The following is a 25345-nucleotide window of genomic DNA, read 5'->3' on the forward strand; positions in this document are numbered from 1 at the left end:
CTTCTCTTACTGGCTCACTTGGAAGCAAGCTGGCTGCCATGTTGTTACCTGCCCTAGGGAGGGGCCCACGTGGCAGGGGACTGAGGGCAGCCTCTCGCCCGCAGCCAGTGGAAGCTGAGGCCCTCGGTCCAACAGCCCGTAAGGACCTGCGCTCTCAGTCCAACAGCCCGTAAGGACCTGCACCCTGCCAGCAGCCACAGGAATGGGCTCTAAGCTTTCGGGTGAGACTGCCGCCTCCCCAGCTGACACTAGACTGCAGCCCGAGGAGAGACGCTGAGCTGGATGGCTCCACTAAGCTGCACCCGGATTACCAACCCACAGATACTCTGAGACAGTAAACGGCTGTTGTTTTGAGCTATTAAATTGAGGGGTAATTTGTTATGCGGCAATTACTAATACATTCGCCTAATTTTTCCTCTATGTCTTCTTTGGCTTGTGTCTCCCAAAGATTGGCAGGGTGGAGTGCCCTCGTCAAGAACTTCAAATTCTTACTTTCTGGGTAATGAAAAAGTTGATAAGGAGTCAGGCCAAATTTTGAGTCATTAACAACTCTTCCTGAAATTTTTATTTTTGCCCCCCATTTCCCCAACAAAGTAAAAACCTTCTGTGATGTGGATTCAGTTTGGGGTACACGTAGATGAGGACAGACTGATTGCAATGATTTAGAGTTCCTGTGTGTATTTGTATGGCTTCTCTTCATGAGACCCTATTAATACACAGTCCATTTCCATTATTCATGGTGGTTGTCCTCTCTGAAGTTGCCATGGATGCTGGTTCAGGGAGCACTGTCCCACTGCTCCTGGGGAAAATATGGGGCTAGGTTCCTGTTTGAGCCTCCTCTGGTCTCAACATTTTCTTCAGCTGATAAATACATAACCTTGTTTTCTGTGTGTTTCTGTTTAAAGACATCTTATTTAATATATGTTGTTGGTTTATTAACATTGGACTCACAGCCAACAGCACTGTGTTGTGTGCTGGATGAAGCTTTTTTTAGCACATGTATTTTCTCCATAAGGTACATCTCATACCTTAGGAATACTAGACAGTACTTCAGCACTACACTTGGAGCCTGTTTTCAGCAAAATCAACAAAAGCCCCCAAATAAATGGAAATGCAGTATTAAATATACTGTGTAGAGGACACTTGTTTGCCTTACGAGCTCTGAAACAAGAAGGCAGAGTGTCATGTTTTTTGACTTCAGCTGGGAACCCACTTGCTGGGTAACTCAAATTTTCCACCACTCTGAACATGTCTGGAAATGGTATTGATTTGGAGGTTATAAATACATTTTAGCAAGTAGGTGAATTTGCAAATAACGAGGATTAACTATAATATGAAGTTTAAAAATGAATCTAGGTAATTCCTGTAAGGACAATAGTATTATATTAGATGTTTCTGGATGACCTTAAATAAACATCTTTTGAAATGAACCTGTAGTTCCTAGGCCTCCAAGAAAGTAATTTGCTGAGATGTCAGTTGAGGATTCTTCCAGAGAAATCCTGGAAATGGAGAGCTTCCACACAAGATTCAGTGCCTGGACACCTTTTAGCAACAAGTCACTAAATAGTCAGGTGAGTTACATTTTCTAGAATAGAGCAAGTTTAATATGTAAGTCCATATATGGAGTCTCATGGTGCCATATTTTTAAAACCTCCTTTAAAGAATTTAGTTTTCGAGTCAGTTTATTTTATTTGTATTTATTTTTTTATTAAATTGTCTTTTTTTTAAGATACATAGATCACAAAAAATATTACATTAAAAAATATGAGGTTCCCACATATCCCTCACCCCATCTACCCACTCCTCCCACATCAACAACCTCTTTCATCAGTGTGACACACTCATTGCATTTGGTGAATACATTTTGGAGCACTGCTGCACTGCATGGATTATAGTTTACATTGTAGTTTACACTCTCCCCCAGTGCATTCAGTGGGTTATGGCAGGATATATAATGTCCTGCATCTGTCCCTGCAATTTCATTTAGGACAACTCCAAGTGCCGAAAATGCCCCCACATCTCATCTCTTCTTCCCTCCCCCCTGCCCTCAGCAACTTCTATGGCCATTTTCTCCAGATCAAAGCTACAGTTTCTTCCATTACTGGTCACCATAGTTCTTTGGTACAATACCAGTAAGTAAGTAATCCATATTTTATTCATCCTGTGGACCGTGGGTTGGTGATGTCCACTCTACCTCTATATTGAGAGGGGGCTTAGATCACATATGGTTGATGGATGCAATTCTCCTGCTTGGAGTTGAAGGCACTCTCGGTTCCCTGGTGTGATGGTTGACCATCTTCACCTCCCTGTTAGCCGACCTGTGCAAGTCCAACAAACTGGAGAGTGGGAGCTGCAACTCTGCTGAGGCTCAGGGCCCAGCTGGCAAATGGCCAGTCCAGAGATTCAAGTCTCCTGAGTATACACCGACCTCAGTGCTAACCACAGGTTCAGTAAAAGTGACAGAAGAGGCATGTGTAGAAAGGTCACATCTGAGTCCAACTCCATCACACTCAGGAACACAAATTCCAAAGTAGGGCCCACTGACAAGGCACTGAACTCCAGAGCCAACTGCCGTGACTGTAGAACTTGAGTGTCTCCACAGCCCTCAGGAGCACCAGTACCTGGAATTGTATCTACTTTGGCTGTCTCTGAATGAGTCAGTTTATTTAAACAAAAGTAAAGCTAGGTTCAAGTCCAAAGAATTGAAAACAGGGACCCAAGCAGATATTTGCATGCCAGTGTTCACAGCATCATTTTTCACAATAGCCAAAAGGTGGAAATAACCCAAGTCCATCAATAGATGAATGGATATTGTTTACCCATGCGATGGCTATTGTTCAACCATAAAAAAGAATGAAGTTCGGATAATCCTGAAAACAGTAAAGGACACATGTATGATTCCAGGTTTCTGAACTATCTAGAATAGGCAAATTAATAGAAACAATAGTAGAACATTCTGTCTGGGGGATGAAAAGTTTTTTTCAGAAATAGCTGGCGGTGGTGATAGCACACACTGTGAATGCAGTTAACACCACTGAATTGTGCACTTTAAAGGTGCACACTTAAAGAATGCAATTGCTACCACTGATACACTTAAAGATAAAAATAGTACACTTAAAAAAAAGAACACTTCAATTTGTTTGCCCCAAAGATAGTCTCTTTTCACCCTGGTCCCCAGCTCCTCTTAAGGGAGGCTGGAGAGTTATTTCCGGCCTCCCCCCCCCCCATTCTGTACCGCCAGGAAGAGCTCTGGTGGCTCTAAGGGGGGAGGAGGAAGTAGGGGGGGGATGTTAACATATGTTTCTTGTGTGCCCTTTGACCCTGCTCCCTCCTGTGCCGGCTGTAAGGTTGATGAGACTGGGGCCCCCGTTGGAAAGCTCCTGCAGGAAGCGGTCCCTGGATGGGTAGGGCCCCGGGGTCCACCGCCAGCCTCGGTTCAGGCGCGCTCGCCAACGGGGCTGAAGCCGGCCTCCTCCTTAGGACAGCGGGTGTCTGTCTGTCTGAGCAGAGGTGGAAAACCTGAAACCCAGGTTTGGGGGGCGCTGCCCTTGGGGTGTGTCTTGCCGGGAGGCGTGACTGATGATGGCTGTTCAGCACTATTCGGTTGGGGAGGTGCCATGACAGCCAGGGCTGTGGGTTCGTAAAGTGACACCTGCCTCGACAAATTAAATGAAGGCTGTCAGGGTTGCACGTGCGGAACCCGTTTCCCCAGGCCGTGTTCGGTCGGTAGAAAGGGAGCCAGGACTCGTTACAAACTCTTTGTTTCCCCACGAGGCTCCTTGAGCCCCTCTGTCACCTCATCTCCTGCCAGCCTTTTCCACCTGCCCCAACCAGCCCGGGCGTCTGTAACCCAGGATGGAAAGTCTAACCGGAGGAGAGACCCCCAGCAGGTACCTGAAAGGCTCTGTGACCCTCAGTGCTGTGCGAGTATTAGCGGTGAGATTGTCAGCAGATGCCCCTGGATGGCTGAGCCACTAAGAACATACTGAGCTGCACAGTAAAACGCCATTTCCCCCCTCCCTGACAGCTCTTTCAGGAAAGAGTCACTCTTATCAGTCATTGGTTTGACCTCTGGACTAATAAGCAACGTCAAGAATTCTTGAGCACAATTTTTTTACGATGTGGCAAATCACAATTAAGGTAAATATCGCCTAATGATGCCATTATTGTTTTGTTTTAGTTTTAGAAGATTTATTTATTTCCTTCCTTCTCCTCCTCCCACCCTGCTGTTTTTGCTGTCTGTGTTGTCTTCTGTTTTCATTTTCTCTCCTCTAGGATTCACCAGGATTCAATCCTGCAGACCTCTGATGTGGAGAGAGGTTCCCTGTCAATTGTGCCACCTCAGTTCCTGGTCTTTGCTGTGCTTCACCTTGACTCTCCCCTTGTCTCTCTTTTGTTGCACCATCATCTTGCTGTGTGACTCACTTGTGCAAGCACTGGCTCACCATGCGGGCACTGGGCTTGCCACATAGGCACTTGGCTTGCCATGTGGGCACTGGCTCACCATGCGGGCACTGGGCTTGCCACGTAGGCACTCGGCTTGCCATGTGGGCACTGGCTCACCATGCGGGCACTGGGCTTGCCGCGTAGGCACTCGGCTTGCCATGTGGGCACTGGCTCACCATGCGGGCACTGGGCTTGCCGCGTAGGCACTTGGCTTGCCATGTGGGCACTGGCTCACCATGCGGGCACTGGGCTTGCCGCGTAGGCACTCGGCTTGCCATGTGGGCACTGGCTCACCATGCGGGCACTGGGCTTGCCGCGTAGGCACTCGGCTTGCCATGTGGGCACTGGCTCACCACGCAGGCACTCACGTGGGCAATGGCTTGTGGCGTGGGCACACTTTCTCTTCTTTTTCACCAAGAGGCCCCAGGGATTGAACCCAGGTCCTCTTGTATGGTAGGCAGAAGCTCTATCACTTGAGTCATATCCGCTTTCCTGTTGATTCTTAAAGAAAATAATACGGGCTAGAGTGTAACTTTAAACTTTCAAGGGTTTCCCCTCACCCCGGAAAGAAGATTAAGGCAATTGCTATTGTCAGCTTTATAAACAGACTCCTCTAGTGCCTCCTTCCTCCCGGAGGGTGCTCTGGAGCTTTTGGGAGCTTTCACACTTTCACACGGGGAAGGATGGGAGATTTTTTCAGTTTTTGCAAAAACTTGTAAATTGTTTCAGTCAATGAATTTTTAACATTCTCTTAGTATAGTAAATTCTCCTGGGAACTGTCAGTCAGACAATATATTCTGAATGGATGTCTGGTCCATACTAAGTATTCTGTAAATATTTGTTAAATTTGTAGATGAGTCTGAAAAATACATGACAAATGACACCAGTGGTACCATTTTAGAATATGGGCAAGAGCCGTCTCCCAGTGGTCAGCGATTGCCAGTGGGTGCCTCCGCTTCCCCTTCCCTCCGGTAGGGCCTGCTCAGATACTTTATGTTCCAGTCCTTCGTCACAAACAGTGTGACATGTGGGCGTGTGAGTGGACACCCGGGGCAGCTGTGTGCTGAGCGGGAGCCCTCGCCCAGGGGCGGGCGGCCTGCCTGCACCCGGGTATGGCAGCACATGCCCCCGGATGTTCTGCCAATCAGCAGAGCAGAGATCAGAAATCAGCTGTTCACAGAGCAATGCGTGGCCTGCTAGCTGACCAGGGGGATGCGAGAAGCAGAGTCTTTGGTGACATTAAAAAAAGTATTTGAGCAGTGTAGACTGACCCAAACATTTCAGAGAGCTCCCGGCCTGCCGGGACCTGGGAGAAGAGTCCAGCATGAGGGGTCCGTGAGGCATCTTCCCAGGTTTGGGGCCTGGGCCAGTCAGCAAGGTCTCTCGGGAGCGTGCGGCCGACGAGGCCCCCAGAGCTCTGTTTCTGGGCATTGTCCCTTCTGAACTGAGCGAGCCAGTCCACGCCGGGGGTCCTGGACTGAGGGCGGAGGCTCCCGTGACGCGGCCCAGAAGTGTTGCTCTGTTTGTTTGATGAAATGAAACGTGACTTCTCAGGTGGCACCAAAAAGAGCTCCAGGGGTGGGCGTGCCCAAAGCGGCATAGCTGGCAGCAGACCTTCCTCCGCTTTTCTTTCAGCCGCTCATTTCTTCTCCCCTGGCTACCCCCTCCTGGGTGGGCAGCGCATGGCCAAATGATCTCCACCACGCAGTCCCCAGGGTGCGACAGACACCTGCCCATGGGAAAACAGGCGCTTCCAGGAGAGCTTGACGATTGAGAGGAGGGAAGCTTTTAGGGTGGACACTGGCTTGGCTTCCTTTTGCAGCTTTCAAAATAAGAAAATAAACCCGTCCTGGCTTGGCGGGGCCCACAGACAGGCAGTTGCAGTCGTCACCGCTGGAGGGCACTGCAGGTCTTGTGGTGCAGGTCAGGGTGGCTCGACGGGAGGCCCGGCCTGTGGTCCCTGGGAGCCCCGTTCCTAGGTACCTGAGCTCTCTCTTCTCCGGGAATAGGAAACTCACCTGTGCCGCGAAGGTGCTGGGCGTGCTTTGGTCGCGGCTGAGCAGCCGCAGAGCCGTGGGGAGTTCCGTGCCCCGCTGCTGATTCCTGGGGCAGCTGCATGTGCCCTCGGGTGCCTGGTCTTGGCCTGCTGAGTGCGGAGGGATGTGCTTGACCATCAGTTCATTCCCAGCGTCCTGCTTGTCAGTGTCCACGGGCCTCGTGTGTGGGCGGATGCCAGCGGTCAAATCTGTTTCAGTAGTGCTCGATCTCAGTTAAATCTAAGAGCCCAAAGCATTTCGTAAAGTCAGTGCAATCACCTTTTTAAAAGCATCTTTATTGAGATATAATTCACACAGTAAAAGTCACCCGTTTAAAGGGTGCACGTCAGTGGTTTCGGTATGCCCACAGATTTGGGCAACCATCGCCACAATCTAAATTTAGAGCATTTTCATCCTCCTACCCGTTAGCCCCCGTGCTTTCCTCACCCAGTGCCAGGGAACCCCTGATCTACTTTCTGTCTCCATGAATGTGCCTCTTCTGGACTTGTCATATAAATGGAATCATGCAACGTGTGTATCAGATCAGAACTTCGTTCTTTTTTATTGCTGAATAATGTTCTGTTATATGGCTATACCACATTGTATTTATCCATTCATTAGTTGATGGACATTTGGTTGGTTTCCACTTTTTGGCTATGATAAATAATGCTACTATAAAGATCTATGTGCAAGTTTTTGTATGGGGAGGTTTTCTTTTCTCTTAGGAGTGAAATTGTCAGGTCAGGTGTAAGAATGCAATCAACTTTTCATTATTAAGCCTACCCTTGAAATCAATTCCTGTAGTTCTTGTTCCCCACAACTGTGAACGAGCTTGTTAAAAAATGAGAGCATTTAGCATTATTTGAATGCTTGAAATCTTTATGAGTAAACTGGGCTATATTTGTGCAATATCTTTTTCTCAAGGCCAAGAAATCATTGTCACTGTTATTTTATTTTATGAGTTCTGAATAATTTGGTTTTAATTCAGGCAGGGACAGAAAGCTTAAACTGGATATTGCAGTATCGGTGGAAAATATGTTGTCACCACTACCTTTCAAAAGTTTCTTCTGAATTTCAATGAGATATATTTAAGTACCTATGATTTTTCTTTTCTGTCCTAGTAAAGATTAAGTTGTTACATTTTTAAGCAGCTTTCTAAAATGAAACTTTAAGATAGGTAAGGCATTTTTCAAAGGTTTGGCTTATAAAACCATTCCTCGGGCAAATTCTTCAGCTCACCCAACACAAGCCTCACCTCTCCTGAGCAGCCTTCCTTGCTCATTTTCGCCCCCAGTATCTTTTATTTTTTTAATTTTTTTTTTTAAGGATTTATTTACTATTTATTTCTCTCCCCTTCCTCCCCCATCCCGGCTGTCTGTTCTCTGTGTCTATTTGCTGCGTGTTCTTTGTCCCCTTCTGTTGTTGTCAGCGGCACGGGAATCTGTGTTTCTTTTTGTTGCGTCATCTTGCTGTGTCAGCTCTCCGTGTGTGCGGGGCCATTCCTGGGCAGGCTGCACTTTCTTTCGCGCTGGGCGGCTCTCCTTACAGGGCGCACTCCTTGCACGTGGGGCTCCCCTACGCGGGGACACCCCTGCGTGGCAAGGCACTCCTTGCGCGCATCAGCACTGCGCATGGGCCAGCTCCACACGGGTCAGGAGGCCCGGGGTTTGAACCATGGTCCTCCTATGTGGTAGACGGATGCCCTAACCACTGGTCCAAGTCCATTTCCCCAAAGTATCTTTTAAATGCCTCTATCGTGCCTCCTCCCCCACCCCCCCATACGTGGTGTTTATCTGTCCCCATGTCTACTGGTTTCCCGTGGTGCCATTCCCTGCTTTCCTGTGACTTCCCGAAGGGAACCGCGGGGTCCCTGGCTGTCACTCTTGAAGAGACCTCAGAGTCAGTGTCTTTAGCACACTGGTGGAACTGGTTTCCAGGTGCCTTCACTCAGCAGGAAACGCCCCGGACACAGGCCTTTGCTCCAGGGCTGAAGCTGTTCGAACTTGTAGCCTTTCTAGGCGGGTAGGAAACATTCCTGCAACTGCATTCCCCGGGCGGGGACAGACTGCGGGTCCTGTGCTGGGTGCACCCCTGCATGAGCGAGCATATGCACGTGTGTGCACGCCTGGTGTGTGTGCATGTGTGTACGTGCCTGGTGTGTGCATGTGTGCATGTATGTGCACCTGGTACATGTACGTGTGCACGTGTGTGCGTGCCTGGTGTGTGCATGTGTGTGTGTGTGCATGTGCATGTGTGTGTGCCTGCATACGCCCGTGTGCTGGGGGAGCAGGAGACCATCCAACAGCCCAGGAAGGACTAGCTGTCATCACAGCTTTCAGAGACACCATACTTTTAGGCCAACTTTTTTTTTTTCCATATTTTAAACTTTATTTTGTACATTTAGTAATTTAACATATAAACAATTAAAAACTAAAAAGAAAACACAGTTGAATAAAAACATACATTTCTCAATTAAATGTATTGGATACCTATACATTTTATTTTGAACCATACAGTATGTTACACAATACATTTGGTTTATAGTAATGCAATCATGGAGTATTTGTCTTTGTGTGTCTGGCTTGCTTCACTCAACATAATGTCCCCCAGTTTCATCCATGTTGTAGGACGACTTTTAATATAGAACTCCATTGCTCTGATTTACTGAATATACCTTTGAAAGAATATTTCTGCTGGAGGTATAGAGAGGAGAGGGGAGTATTCACAGGTGCACAATGTGGGTGCTTTGAAATGAATTGTTTTCTCTGTGTCCAAACATGTTGGGACAATTGGGTCTCCTGACTCTTCCCCCGAGGCGTGTTCTGTTCCCAGAAGGTGATGTGGCGTGGGCAACCATGGGACAGCTTAGCGTTGGGTGTTGGGTGATTTCAGGGGTGGAGGAAGCTAAGACAGAAAATATTAGAATTTAAAAGGAAAGGAGAAGCCAGAAGCCAAAAAGTGCTTTATTGAGTGGGGGGGGGCCAGGGAGAGCGAGGATGGAGGGGCCCCTGGCCCCCATTAGGCAACGTCCAAGCTCAAAGGCCTCCCTTCTCATTTTGTGAGTAAAAGTACTCCTGTCTCTTTACAATATTTACTCCTCTTTCGAGCACTTAGAGGCTCCTGACTTCATGTTATACATTCACTTATTTATTGTCTGCCAACCCCACTAGAACGTAAGCTCCACAAGACAAAGACTGTTGACTCCTGCTGTCCCAATAAATTTTTGTTGAATGAATGAAGATGTACAAACGCTCCCAATGACATCATCATCAACAAAAAAAGGAGAGATCATCAGAAGACAATGTTCATATGGGTGGTTCCGTAGGAGGGAGGAATTTTTTCAAGATATTCAAAGTTTGCGGTAATTCGTTATGGCAACATTAGGGGGAACTAACAGAAGCAGCGATTTTCTCTTCTTCAACTTTTATTATTTTCTCCGCTCTTTATTCTAATTTACATGCCTTTATTTAGCCCCTGCAAGTTGCAAACACTATGCCAGGTGCTGGCACACAGCAGTGAGCCAGGTGGCCAATGTTCTTTTATGGGGATTTGGAGGAGAAAGACCTTAAACGGTGAACGAGTCTAAGAAAGGACCATGCTTGAGGACCAAGGAGGATGAGCCCACAAAACTAATGCCCAGATTACACCCTAGTACACGTCCACCTGAAAGGGTGGGAGATGGCACTCCGCAGGGTGTCGTCAGTGAGTGACAGCCATCTCCTAGAGGGGCAGGCTTCGCCAGCCTGCTAGGGAGGTGGGGGGGTCTTGGCAGTTCCCCCAGGTACACCATGCTAAAACTACAATATAATCATCTTATATAGCTGCCCCTATGTTGCAAAACTAGCTTTTAACCAGCCAGACAACTCGACCCTACCGTGCTGATTCCAGCTGTACTTCTCGTTCCATATCGCCTCCTGCCCATACACGGGAAGTCGTCCTGCAGCTCCACAGCAGTGATGAGTCTGTGTGTGCACACTGCCCTGTAGTCACCCCAACCCGAGGCGAGCCTGGCCAGCCAGAAGCAAAGAAATGACCACTGTGCTAAGTGGCAAAAGCAATGTGACGGGGACTGTATTGGTCAGCCCAAGGGGAGCTGGTGCAAAGAGGCAGGACTCTGTTAGCTTTTATAGAGGGTGTTTGTTTGGGGTAGAAGCTTACAGTTACCTGGCCCTGAAGAGTCCAACTCAAGGTACCATAAGAGGTACTTTCTCACCCAAAGTCTGTTTGCCGCATGTTGACGCAAGATGGCGGGCGACGTCTGCAAGGGCTCAGCCTTCCTCCTTCCTCGTAAGGCTCCGTGGTCCCAGCTTCTTCCGGTCTCAGCTGTAGGCTGGCATAGGGCTCATCTCTCTCCTGGGGGCTCGTTTCTTTCCAGGCTCAGCTGCTCTGCTCTCTCCACAAGGCCAGCTGGAGACCACCAGGCTCAGCTCTCTTCCCAGGGCTGTGTCTATGGCACACGCTCTCTTCCTGTGTATCTGCTTCTGGGTGTCCACAGTCTGTTTAATCAGCCCGAGGGGGCTGGTACACAACACTGAGTCACACTCTAATGACGTGGTTGGATCAAAGCCCTAATCTTAACAAAAGTTAATCTGATATCTCAGCTGAATCTAATACAATCAAAGGGTTATCACAACAGAGGAACAGACCAGTTTACAAGCTTAATCTAATAATAATGCTTTCTGGAATCCATAATTAAATAATATCAAACTGCCACAGGGACCAATCCTAATCCAGGGGAGCTAGGCAGTCTTCCCTGAGGATGAGACATTTAGGTTGGGTCGTGAAGGATGAACTGGTGTGAGAGAAGGAGAGACGAGGAGAAAGAGTGGTTCGTCCCCAGGGGATGACGCGTGTGACAGCTGGGGGACTTCATTGACCATTCATGAGTAACACCCCGCTTTTGTAGAAATGTTAGAAAACGTACATAAGCTAAAAGAAGAGAACACCAATAACCCATAATACCACCAACCAGAAAAAACCTTTTGTTTTTGTGCCTATGTGCGCCCACGTAACTGTATATGGACCAGTATAGGCAAATAATTTTTAAATCTTTAAAAAACAACAAAAAAACTTGTTACAGTCTCCCCAGCCTCACTCTCTTCTGACCACAGTGCATGATTCTCCACTTACTTCAGGCCACAGACACAACCATTATTTTCTGTGACATTGATATCTGTCGCAGTTCCCTGGGGCACCGCAAACTGGGTGGCTTAAAACAACAGAAATGTGTTCTCTCACAGTTCTGGAGACCAGAAGTCTGGCATCAAGGTCCTGCTGAGGCCAGGCTGCCCCTGACGTCTGTAGAAAGAATTTATTCCATGCCTCTCTCCTGGCTGCTCACGGTGGTCAGTCGTCCTTGGGGGCGGTGGCGTCACTCGATGCCTGCCTCTGTCGTCATGTGGTCATCTCCTCCTCCTGTGTGTCTCCTCACATGGCCTTTTCCCCTCTCGTGTCTCTCTGTGTGTCCAAATTCTCCCTTCTTATAAGGAAACCAGTCCTGTTGGATTAGGGCCCACCCTAAGCCAGTCTGGTCTTGTTTTAGTTTGCTAAAGCTTGCCAAGGCAACGTATCAGAAATGTGATGGCTTTTACTATGGGGATTTATTAACTTAAAAGCTTACAGTTCCGAGGCTGTGAAAATGTCCAAGTCCAGGCTTCATCAGGCAACGCTTCTTTTGCTGAGGACCAGCTGCTGGTGGCCCTGACTTCTCACGTGGCAGGCTACGGTGGGCCCATCTGCCGGTCCCTGCCTTTTCCTCCAGGCTCTGTTACTTCCAGCTCCTTGCTCTCATGGCATTCTCTCTGCTCGTGTGGCTTTTTCTCTGTCTCTGTGCACTTTTCTCTTCATCTTACTCCAGTTTATAAAGGACTTTAGTAAGAGGATTAGACCCATCCTGGGTCATGCCTTACTCAAGTGACCTAATCAAAAGATCCCATCTAAATTGGTTTTATATCCACAGAAATGGATTAGCTTAAGAACATAATTTTCTGGGTCCATGAAAGACTCAAACTGTCACAGGTCTTATCTTAACTAACCACATCTTCAAAAACCTCATTTCCAAATAAAGGCACATTCTGAGGTTTGAGGGATTAGTACCCCAGTATCTTTTTTGGGGGGATATAATTCAACCAATACCAGTATCCATGTAGAAAATCCACCTAATACCCTGGATTCTCAGTTGTTTGGCCTTCTTATCCAGAATGATTTTTATCCCCATTCTGCTTTAGCCAATGACTCCACAGTAATTGCATCACATCCAAAATCAGTGATTGAGGCATTCCCTCATCTTCAATTTGCTTGTTCAACTGTCTCCACTCTGACTGCTGTTTGACTCACTCATTCTTCTAGTCCATTACTCTTCTGCTTCCCCCAATCAGTCAGTTCTTGCCTTTGGTCTGCTTAATCCACTTGAAAGCCATGACCCATCATTTTATTAATATGCATTCCAACTCTCTGAAACTCCCTTTCTCCTCTGTCTTTTCATCACATTCATCTTCCAAAATCCCAGTCTTGAATTAACGCAGCTTTCTTTTGCTCCCATATGCACAACAGCCACTGAGAGTTACTGGAAAAAGTCATCAGTGGGATAGGTTGCTTACTAGGAATTATCTTTTCTTTATTTTGGAAAATTTCAAACTTAAATAACAATAATATTATGAAACCCCCATGTGATTGTTTGAAATTTCATGAATCCCAAAACCGATCCATTCCTGTGGGTATGAGGCCCTTTGATTGCATTAAGGGATCTTTTGATTAGATCACTTGATTAGGTCGCATTAAGGCCTCTGATTAGACTACATCAGTGAGGTATGACCCAGAGTTCCTCTCCACCATCTAGCTGGGGTCTTTTTTTAAATAATCCTTTTTTTATTTTTTAAAAGATTTATTTATTTATTTCTCTCCCCTCCCCCCCCCCCCCACCCTGGTTGTCTGTTCTCTGTGTCTATTTGCTGCGTTGTCTTCTTTACCCACTTCTGTTGTTGTCAGTGGGACAGGAATCTGTGTTTCTTTTTGTTACATCATCTTGTTGTGTCAGCTCTCTGTGTGTGTGGTGCCATTCCTGGGCAGGCTGCACTTTCTTTCACGCTGGGCAGCTGTCCTTACGAGGCGCACTCCTTGCGCGTGGGACTCCCCTACGCGGCAGGGCACTCCTTGCGCGCATCAGCACTGCGCATGGGCCAGCTCCACACAGGTCAAGGAGGCCCGGGGTTTGAACTGCGGACCTCCCATGTGGTAGACGGACACCCTAACCACTGGGCCAAGTCCGCCTCCTAGCTGGAGTCTTATATAAACTGAGAACTGGAAGCAGAAACAGAGAGAGATAGGCAGCTGCCATTTTGACCTTGCTCTGTGAGAGAGGATTGAGAATCGCTAGCAGCCCAATCTGAAGCAAGGAGGCCCCCATGAGGGAAGGCTCATGGGGCAGCTCAAAACTGAAGAGACCAGCCTCTCAATGTGCTTGATCATCCCCAGCTGAGCTGGAAGAGAAAGTGGCCTGGAGGAGATGGCAGGGACTGGCCGCCCTCTTGCCTTGCCACCTGGCAGGAGCCCAGCATCTGCCAGCAGCTGACCTTTGGCAAGAAAGCATCTCTGATGGTGCCTTGATCTGGACATTTTTTCAGTCTCAGAACTGTAAGCTTTTACCCAAAATAAATTCCCTTTATAATACACAACATGTTTTTCATATATTGCATTGCAGCCCTTTGGTAAACTAAAACACCCCAAAACTCAACACCTGTTGTTAACAATGATCATCTACTCCTGGACAAAATCAATTTCTTAGTATTCCCCAGTTCCACCCATGCCCCAAATATTCTCGATTATTTTGAAGCAAAGCTCAGACATCATACTATTTCCTACATTGATATGCTAGTATATATCTCTAAATCAGGGGTTCTTAACCTTTTTGCTCCACGGACCCCTTTGCCAGTCAGGTGAAAACCACAGAGCCCTTACTAAGTCCACACTGTACTGTGTATTCTTTAATAAATAGATCATATCCACCCCCATAATCCCCTCAAGAATAATTTGTTGTTGTTGTTATAAATGTTTTTTTGAATTTCAATTCAAGCTCACGGACCCCTTTAAGAATTCTAAAAGGAAAAGACTCCTTTCAAAATCTAACTACAATACCATTATCAACCTACAAAATTAATAATTTCTAAATCATTTTTATAACTTCTTAATTAAAAAAAAATGGATTCAAATCAGGACCCGAATAAATTCCGTACATCGTAATTGGTTGATACGACTCCTGAGTTTCTTTTCACTTATAGGTTTCTTTCCCTTTCTCTGTAATTTTACCCTTGCAATTTGTTCATTGGAAAAATGGAGCCATTTGTTCTATAGTTTTGCAGCCTGTGTTTGACTGATTGCGCCTTCTTTTCTGTGTTTCCCGCAAGTAAAAAAGTAGTTGAGGCCTGATCAGATTCAGGCTTAATTTTTTGGGCAAGGTGGTGTTATGTCCTTCCTTCAGGAGCCCATGGTTTTACGACTCCTGGGGAGAGAGCGGGCCTCCAGGTCCGTGAGACAAGACAGTCTTTTGTTTAAGCCAGCTAGTCTGTAGTCTTTCATCACAGCAGCCCTGGCAAATGGAGACACAGGTGTTCCCTCCTGGGGCTGTATTTTGAGGTTGTTTCCATGCAGAGGGTATCTGCCCTGGTTTGTGGGAGCAGGCTGTGACTCCAGGTTTGCCTCTCCCTCTTCGGGGGGCCCCATGGGTTTCTCACTTTCTCACCAGTGTATGTTTATGTAGTAACATGGAGTAGCCAACGCGCAGCACCTCCATTTGGACGTGGTGCCCAGGTGTCGGCAAAGCTGCTCTGATTTCCCCCAGGCCTCTCCTTGTAGCCCGGGAGATGGCAAGCCGCCTTGCTTCTTGGGCCTGGCATTTTGGACCCTCTCAGGAGGAAAGCTCTGCTCGAGTGACTAAAACTGGACTTTGCTCTCCTGTGAATAACTGTTTCATCTCCTAATCATTGTCCTAAATTTTGCAAGTCTTTATCTCTGTAACCTAGTGATTTTTGTAACCTTTTCTATTACTTTTCTTTTTTTCTCCCCGCCCCGGGATGGCTCTCACATCTGTTTGCTCATTGTTTTTGCTCTTTGCTTGCGCTTGTTATGTTTCCTCATTGTTCTTTTTTTTTTTTTTTTGCTTTTCTGTTTTTTCTTTAGGAGGTACCAGGAACCAAACCTGGGACCTCCCGTGTGGGAGGCAGGTGCTCAACTGCTTGAGCCACATCCACTCCCTGCTCATTTGTTTTTTCTTATGTTCTGCTTGTTGTTGTTGTTGATCAATATCTGCTTGTTGTCTCCTTGCTGTTTTTTTGGGTCCTCTTTAGGAGGCATTGGGACTTCACATGTGGGAGGCAGGTGCTCAACTGCTTGAGCCATATCCACTTCCCTTACTTTTCTTTTGGAATAGATTATGTTTTAATGTTTTTTGTTATATTCCCCAGCACTTCTAGGAATTTGAAATTAGTACATGGGTTCCTTTGTCAGTTCAACCTGCTGATTTCTTGGAAGCTCAATTCAAGTTTATAGTTATACCATAACTATCTAATTAATATTGTTAGACATTTAACTTGTTTCCTAGTTTCTGATACTGTAAGCAATGCTTAGATGAACATCCTTTAGCCACCTCTTTAGACGTATCTTTAATTACTGTTTTAGAGTGAGCTCCTTGTTAGATCCAAGGGCCCAGTTAAATGGCTGGTGATACTTACCTACTTCCAATTTGCCTTCCTTGTCCTTGGAACTCAGGGGTCTTCCCAGTTTCTGTAATTCCGCTTGCTTAGGTGCCACTCACACCGGCTCAGCTCCTTGGAGCCCCTTAAAACCCGCACCAGGGACTGAATCTGGGGTGCACAGGCTCTGCAGACACGCCCCGCGCCACTAAGTATTTGTAAGAAGCTGCTAGACCAGACCTTGGAGAGCTGCCTCGGCAACCAGAAAGCGGAGCCCCCCAAGCCCACGCGCCCCTCTGTGGGACGCCCCCCCAAGCTCTTCTCCCAGCCATCCTCAGTGCCATTTTGGCAGATCCTTTCCACTTCTTACCAGAAATTGGAGAGCAGAGAACTAGACTGAAGTCCCATCTCACTGAGCTTTGTTGTTTTTTGCAAAGCACACATTGTGCTTCCAGAAGCACGCTGCAAAGCATTATCATGAACTATTTCAATTATCCTTGTCACAGTAAAGGAGCAAAGTACATTTTGTTCATTTTCTCATTGCATGTTATTTTTCTTCATGGATTTCTGACTCTGTGACACCAACTAAAATGCACCGAGCCATAGCTGCAAACACCCCCAGTTCTGCTCATGTGACTAAAGCACTTTCCTTCCTTCTTGCATGATGTTCATTATATTTGAACCTGTCCTTGTAACAGTGCAGACAAGGAACAAATATAAAATATACAGACTTGAGGCACACCTTGAAAAGTCAGTCCCATTCAGGTCTCCCCTTTTGCTCTGCTAGGACGGAATAGCAGAAGCCGCAGGTTGGTAGAGGGCTGGGATAAAACTTGGTGAAGATCCTATTTTCTCAGGGTTTACTGGCCTAATCCATGAGGTCCTTCTTTGAAAAGGAGGTTGAAATGATTTCCGTTTTGCGTCTTATTTCATCAATCTGTTTTATAATTCCAAAGAACAGTGATAGACGCTGTATCTCAAGGACTAGCAAAGGACTCCGAGGGCGACCTCAGGTGCGCTGTGAGGTCGTCGTCCACCAGAGAGGACCTGCTCTTGGCATGTCACAGTCTCGTTCAGCTTGAAGGCTCATCCCTTTCCAAGGAAAGGGTGGTTATTATGCACGTTTCTATCGGCGGGACTGAGGAGGCCCCAGGAGACGCTGCTGTCGGTGATGTCATCTGCTGCCGGTCCTTCCTGCTCACACCGCACGCACACGTGTGCACACGCACATGCCTCCACAGACTGGCATGCCAACACGTTCGTTTTAAGCATCTCTGTTTTGTCTCAGAAAGTGACAAGACTACCTGGAACTAGAAAGCAGTGACTTAACATGAGGCCAGGAGAGGAGAAAACGATACGCCAGCAACCATCAGATTTGGGGGCTGAAGCAGGCCGCCTCTTCTTTCTTTAAACCCTCCCCCACTTTTTAAAAATTTCTCTCCCCTTCTTCTCCCCTCCCAGTTGTCTGCTCTCTGTGTCCATCCAAAGAAAAAGGGTGTGTGTGTGTGTGTGTGTGTGTGTGTGTGTGTGCCTCAACTGGGGTAAGGAAAGAATGGAGAGCAGCCACAATTTCAAAGAAAATTAAGCAATGATTTAAATGGGGCAGTTGGTAACTCCAGGGAGGAAATGTAGCCATAATGTATTTTGAACAATATTAATTATAATTGTCATACTAGTGAAAACTCTTACAGAATTAACTAAAAGTTATGGTATAGTTATTGCCAGGAAGAGGAAGTAGGATAAGGGAGCTAAAACCATCACTCAGTATAATGTGAATGCAATGAATAGTGTCTTAAGTTAATCAAATCAAAATAGAATATGTGACAATTAAATAGAAATATGCCATCCCACAATTATCCTAGAAGAATTGAAGATAGTTTCCTCTTTGGGACAAGATTAGGGAAGGTTATAATAGGGGAAGGATTATAATTTTTCATTAAAAATTCTTAGCACCATTTATTTTAAACTAATTTGTATTACTTTGCTAAAAAATTATTTTTAAAAATGTAAGTCCATGGTGAATAAAAACATATCCAGCAAAACAGCCTGAAGCATAATCTAAGACCCCTTTCCTAAAAAATCTAAACCAAACAACTTCCAAATATATTTTCTTTTTGGGGGCACATATAATGTTCACCAAGATAGATCTTTCCTAGTCCACAAAATAAGACTCAATGCTTTTCAAAATTTAAAATCTTAAGTATATATTTTAACCCATAATGGAGTGATATTGGAAATTTATAAAAATGAAATATCTAAAAAAATCCACAAATATTTGAAATTAACTCACTTCTAAATAACTTATGGTCAAAGAGGAAATCACAATGAAAATGAGGAAATATCTGAGACTGAGTGATAATGAAACAACAAATTAAAAATGTGGGAAGCAACTAAAGCAGAGCTTGGAGGGAAATTTATAGTTTAAAATATTCATATTAGAAAAGAATAAAAACTTTTCAAATTAATTACCTCAGTTTCTATCTTAAGAAGCTAGGCGGAAAAAATAGCAAATTACATCCAAATAAATGGAAGGAAAGAAATGATAAAGACAGGACTAGAAGCCAATACATTAGAAAATGGATAAATAGAGAAAATCTATGAAACCAAATGCTATTTTTCTGAATTAGTAATAAAACTGATACACTAGCAAGAATAATCAAAGAAAGAAAGAGAAAACCCAAAGCATCACTCTCAGGAATGACAAGGAAGATATTGCCACAGATCCTACAGATGTTAAAAAGATTAGGGGAAATTATAAAAAATTTTATACTAATTGTTCAACAATCTAAATTGTTCTGTAGATTCTTTAGTTGTTTTTAATAGTTATCGTGTAGATTCTACATACATGATACTTGACGTGGACGGTTTACCTCTTCTTTTCCAGTAGCTTTTCTTTTTTTGTTCTTGCCTTGTAAACTGGCCAGGACCTCTGGTGCATGTTAAACTGAAGTAATGACAGTGGACATTCTTGCTGTGTTCCTGATCTTAGGAGGAAAGCTTTTTTTTTTTTAAGATTTATTTATTTATTTTTAATTTATTTCTCTCCCCTTCCCGGCCCTTCCCACCCCCCCCCAGTTGTCTGCTCTCTACATCCATTCTCTATGTGTTCTCCTGTGTCTGCTTGTATTCTTGCCAGTGGCACTGGGAATCTGTGTCTCTTTTTGTTGCATCATCTTGCTGTGTCAGCTCTCTGTGTGTGCGGTGCCTTTCCTGGGCAGGCTGCACTTTCTTTCGCACTGGGCAGCTCTCCTTATGGGGCATGCTCCTTGAGCATGGGGCTCCCCTACACGGGGGACACCCCTGCATGGCAGGGCACTCCTTGCGTGCATCAGCACTGTGCATGGGCCAGCTCCACACGGGTCAAGGAGGCCCGGGGTTTGAACCCTGGACCTCCCATGTGGTAGGCAGATGCTCTATCTGTTGAGCCAAATCTGCTTCCAGGAGGAAAACATTTAATATTTTACCATACAGTATGATGTTACCTCTAGGTTTTTATCCTAATTGCATTGGGTAGTCACTGTAGGGTTTTAAGTGTGGGACTATCCAATTTAGATTTTTGAAAGACCACCTGCGCTACAAGGTGGGGTGTGGTCTCTGGGAAGACTAGACTGGAAGTAGGAGGACAACGAGAAGGTCACTGAGGTCGTCCGGGGGAGTGGTGGGGGCCGCTGGTGCCCGAGGGGTAGCGGTGCAGGCGGAGAGAAGCAGCTGCAGTGGGGGGTGCATTTCAGAGGTGGAGCCGACAGGACTTGGTGGTTTATTGGATTTGGTGTAAAGGGGGAGGGAAGAACAGGTTTATGGCTTAAAGAACGAGACGAATTTCGGATTTTTCTTCCATGGATTTCAGACATTTTTGTTTTCTGTCTCTCTTTTGAATGGGTAGTTGAAAGTGGATAGAATATTTTTTTTAAATGTCACTTCATGTTATTTAGGTTTTAATTAATTTTTATAGGTAGGACATTAGAGAAAGGACAATGATCAATATTTATAATGAATTTTTAATCAAATTCAGATATTGGTGTTCTGAGCTAAATTTCTCCGTCTTTCTTTTTCAGGTTTGTCCAAGACTGGTTTTCAGAAAGGAAGGAAGTGGCCAAAGTGGATTTCTCGACAGTGTTACCACGCTGCATTTCTCTGTATATATTTTCCTTTCTGAATCCAAAAGATCTGTGTGCAGCTGCACAAGTCAGCTGGCCCTGGAAGTTCTTAGCTGAACAGGTTCTCCACTTGTCACTTTGTAGTCATAGAAAGTAAAGACAGCTGTTGGCACTCTGGGTGGCTGTCTACTTGAAAACAATTGTCAAGCGTACCTGAACCATAATTAATGTGCATGTTAGAGAAAAATGGCAATGAGGTAACACAGTGATTTGTTTTATAGATAAGGGGATATGTGTTATTTCAATTCTTCATGTAATTTTAATAATCTTTAAACATTCAGTTATTTAGAAAATATTTTATCTTGGTTTAAATGTCCTTTTCCTTTATTAAACCCTATTTGAGTTTTGGTTTTTACATATTGTTTTATTCCTGATAGGTCCACTTAGGAAATTTCTACTCCACCATAATCTGTCAGGTGAAGGATATAAATATAGATCTTTTCACCACAGTTAAAAGCTGTTAGCAGCAGCAGCTGTTGAAAATCAACATTCTTTACAATTAATTCTATCTCTGACCAATTTGTCTCCTCAGTTTCTTTTAAGAGACTTTATCAAATGTAATTGTAGACATACTTTAAAGACAAGTCATTTTACTCCTTTAAATTGTACAACATTCCAGGGTGGGCTTGTGCTGAAATCTGGACCTCAAAGAATTGCTGGCTCTATGTAGGGGCCACATGCGAAAACCTATAGTGAACTCTGGATTTGTAGCATTTAAAATCTTCAGAATTGAGTGTTGTTATTTAGATGGTACATTGTTTTCTATCCATTTTACTTTCCATTATTCTATGTCCTTACTTAAGATATGTATCTTTTTTTTTTAATATTTATTTTTATTTATTTAATTCCCTTCCCCTCCCCCGGTTGTCTGTTTTCTGTGTCTTTTTGCTGCGTCTTGTTTCTTTGTCCACTTCTGTTGTCGTCAGCGGCACGGGAAGTGTGGGCGGCGCCATTCCTCGGCAGGCTGCTCCCTCCTTCGCGCTGGGCGGCTCTCCTTATGGGTGCACTCCTTGCGCGTGGGGCTCCCCTACGCGGGGGACACCCCTGTGTGGCACGGCACTCCTTGAGTGCATCAGCACTGCGCATGGGCCAGCTCCACAGGGGTCAAGGAGGCCTGGGGTTTGACCCGCGGACCTCCCATATGGTAGACCGACGCCCTAACCACTGGGCCAAAGTCGGTTGCCCAAGATATGTATCTTATAAACAGAATATGGTGATGATTGTTCATTTTTTAACATGCATAATTTGGCGAACTTTGATTTTTAACTGGGGCATTTAGTCTATTTACATTTATGTGAATACTGATTATTGGGTATAAAAATTTTAAAATTCTAGTAACATATATATAACCTAAAATTTCTTCTTTTAACCACATTCAAATATGTAAATCAATGTTAATTACATTCATAATGTTGTGCTATCATCACCACCACCCATTACCAAAGCTTTCCATCACCCAAATAGAAACTCTGTACAATTTAAGCATTACCTCCCCATTCCCTACTCTTACACTGGTCCCTCAGTTTAAGACTCTATGAATCTACTTATTCTAATCATTTCATATCAGTGGGATCATACAATATTTGTCCTTTTGTGTCTGTCTTTTTTATTCAACATTATTTCTTCAAGGATCATCTGTTATTGGAACTTCATTCTTTTTTTACATCCAAATAATATTCCAGTATGTATATGTATCACATTTTGCTTAACCATTCATCAAGTGTTCATCAGATGCTTTCATCTTTTTGCAATTGTGAATAATGGTGCTTTGAATATCGGTGGGCAAATATCTGTTTGAGTTCCTACTTTGAATTCTTGGGTATGCACCTAGAAGTGGGATTTGCAAGATCATATAATAATTCTATACTTAACTTTCTGAGAAACTGCCAAACTGTCTTTCACAGCTGCTACACCATTTTATATTCCCATGAGTAATGAATGAGGGTTCCTATTTCTCTACATCCTCTCCAACACTTGTACTTCACTTTTTTTTTTAATTGTAGCCATTCTGGAGGTTGTGAAATGGTGTCTCATTGTAGTTTTGATTTTGAATTTCCCTAATGGCTAATGATGTTAAGCATGTGCTTTTTGACCATTTATATATCTTCTTTGGTGGGTGTCTATTCAAGTTTTTTGCCCATTTTTCAATTGGGCTGTTTGTCTTTTTGTTATTGAGTTGTACGATTTCTTTCTATAGTCTAGATAGTAAACCCTTATTGGATATGTCATTTCCAAATATATTTCCCATTGTGTAGGTTGTTGTCTTACTTTCATGACAACGTTCTTTGAGGCACAAAAGGTTTTAATTTTGGTGAAGTCCCATTTATCTAGTTTTTCTTTTGTTACTTGTGCTTTGGGTGTAAAGTCTAAGAAACCATTGCCGAACACAAGGTCCTGAAGATGCTTCCCCATGTTTTCTTCTAGGAGTTTTATAGTTCTGTTTCTTATAGTTAGGTCTTTGATCCATTTTGAGTTGATTTTTTGTATTTGGTACAAATTAAAAATTTACCTTCATTCTTTTGCATATGGACATACACTTTTCCAGCACTTTTGTTGAAAAGACTTTTCTTTCCCAATTGAGCAGGCTTGGCAACCTTGTCAAAAATCAGTTGGCTATAAATAGGAGGGCTGACTTCTGAGTTCTCAATTTGTTTCCACTGGTCTATTATGTCCATCCTTGTGCTGGTAGCATGCTGTTTTGACTATTATGGCTCTGTAATAAGTTTTAAGATCAGGAAGTGTGAGTCTTCCACATCATTCTTCTTTTCATTCTTCCATATCATTCCACATCCTTCTTCTTCCACATCATTCAATAGCTTTGGCTATTAGCAGTCCTTCTCTATAAACTAGATGATTGACTTTTCCATTTCTGCAAAGGAGACTGTTGGAATTTTGACTGGGATTGTGTTGAAGCTGTAAATCACATTGGGTAGAACTGACATCTTAACAATAGTCTTCCAATCCATAACACAGAATATCCTTCCATTTATTTAGGTCGTTTTTTATTTCTTATAGCAATGTTTTATAGTTTTCTGTGTATAAGTCCTTTACCTCCTGGGTTCCATTTATTCCTAAATATTGTATTCTTTTAGGTGCTATTGTAAATGGAATTTTTTCTTAGTTTCTTCTTCTGATTGTTCATTACTAGTGTATAGACACACTACTGATTTTTGGGTACTAATCTTGTACCCTACCACTCTACTGAATTAGTTTATTAGCTCTAGTAGCTTTTTAAATAAATTTCGCAGAATTTTCTGTTTATAGGGTCTGGGTGTCTGCAAATAGGGAAAGTTTTACTTCTTCCATTCCAATTCTTTCTTTTAGCCTAATTGCTCTGTCTAGAACTTCCAGGGCAGTGTTGAATAACAGTGGTGACAGTGGGCATCCTTGTCTTTTTCCTGATCTTAGAAAGAAAGTTTAATCTTTTACCATTGTGTATGGTATCAGCTGTGGGCTTTTCATGTATGCCCTTTATCATGTAGAGTTAGTTTCCTTGTATGCCCAGTGTTCTATGTATTTTTATCAAGAAGGGGTACTGGACTTTGTTCAGTGCCTTTCTGCATCAGTTGAGATGATCGTGTTCTTCCCCCCTTTATTCTTTTAGTGTGGTATATTACACCAGTTGATTTTCTTATGGTGAATCACCCTTGCATTTTGGGATACATACCCACCTGATCATGATATATAATTCCTTTAATGTGCTGTTTGGTTTGGTTTGTTAATATTTTGTTGTGGATTTTTGCATTTTATCAATATGAAATATTGGTGTGTAATTTTCTTTTCTTGTGGTATCTTATCTGACTTTGGAACGAGGATGATGTTGGTCCCCTAGAATGAATTAGGTAAGGTTCCCTCTTCTTTCTTTTGTTTTTTTTTTTAAAGATTTATTTATTTATTTCCCCCCTCTCTCCCCTGCCCTGCTGTTTTTACTGTCTGTGTCCATTCGCTGTGTGATCTTCTTTCTCCATTTCTCTTTTTTGTCTTCTCATCTTTCTCCTCTAGGATTCAGAGGGATTCAATCCTGGGGACCTCTGATGTGGAGAATGTTTCCCTGTCAATTGTGCCACCTCAGGTCTGGACTCTGCTGTGCTTCACTTTGACTCTCCCCTTCGTCTCTCTTTAGTGAGAGACTTGCGTGGGCACTGGCTCACTGCATGGGCACTGGCTCACCATGTGGGCACTCTTGTGGGTACTCAGCTTGCTCTGTGGGCACTGGCTCACTGTGTAGACATGCTTTCTCTTCTTTTTCACCAGGACATCCCAGGGATTGAAACTGAGTCCTCCCATATGGCAGGCAGAGGCCTTATCACTTGAGCCACATCTGCTTCCTGTGTTTCTTCCTCTTTCATTTTTTGGAAGAGTTTGAACAGGATTGATGTTAATTCTTCATTGAGTATTTGGTAAAATTACCCTGTGAAGCTACGTGGTCCTGGGTTTTTCTTTGTTGGGAGATTTTTGATGACTGATTCAATCTCTTTACTAGTTATTGTTTTATTGAGATCTTCTATTTCTTGATCAGTGTAGATAGTTTGTGAGTTTCTAGGAACTTACCTCTTTAATCTAGGTTCTCCAATTTGTTGGCATACAATTGTTCATAGTATCTTCTCATAGTCTTTTTTATTTCTTGGGGTCAGTAATAATGCCCACCCCCCACCCCCGCCCCATCGTTTCTGATTTTAGCTAACTGCATCTTCTCTTTCTCTTTGTCAGTCTAGTTAAAGGTTGGTTGATAGAGCGGCACTGACATAAACGTACCCAAGTAGGCACACAGGGGCCACTCCTCCCTCTGGAACAGGCCCAGGGGCCCAGGGTGGAGGGGCAGGCTGGCCCCATGATGCCCTGGGACCAGGGGCCTGCAAGGGCGCCAGGAGCTGCTTCTGTGGCCTTTGACACTGCGTTCATTTTCTTGACCCAGGACTCACCCAGTGCCTGAAGCCCTTAAACTGTTTTCTGTAATTCTGAGGAGCAGTACTGTCTTTAAGCTTCCTTTGCTGCTTTTGTCGGAAGGGGTTCAGAACCG

General features: G+C 44.4%; 1 protein-coding gene across 2 annotated transcripts in view; it reads left to right on the top strand.

Moving 5' to 3' along the window:
• ECT2L (epithelial cell transforming 2 like) overlaps positions 1-25345 on the top strand; it is a 91971-nt gene that overhangs the window by 15315 nt on the left and 51311 nt on the right. For both annotated transcript variants that reach the window (XM_058307549.1, XM_058307550.2), the window contains exons 3-5: positions 1438-1571; positions 4028-4140; positions 20224-20386. In XM_058307549.1, coding sequence (XP_058163532.1) covers positions 1470-1571; positions 4028-4140; positions 20224-20386 — 378 coding nt within the window. In that variant the 5' untranslated portion in view covers positions 1438-1469. The remainder of the gene's footprint in view (positions 1-1437; positions 1572-4027; positions 4141-20223; positions 20387-25345) is intronic.

This window comes from Dasypus novemcinctus, chromosome 11, assembly GCF_030445035.2.
Source record: "Dasypus novemcinctus isolate mDasNov1 chromosome 11, mDasNov1.1.hap2, whole genome shotgun sequence".
Classification (NCBI taxonomy): domain Eukaryota; kingdom Metazoa; phylum Chordata; class Mammalia; order Cingulata; family Dasypodidae; genus Dasypus; species Dasypus novemcinctus.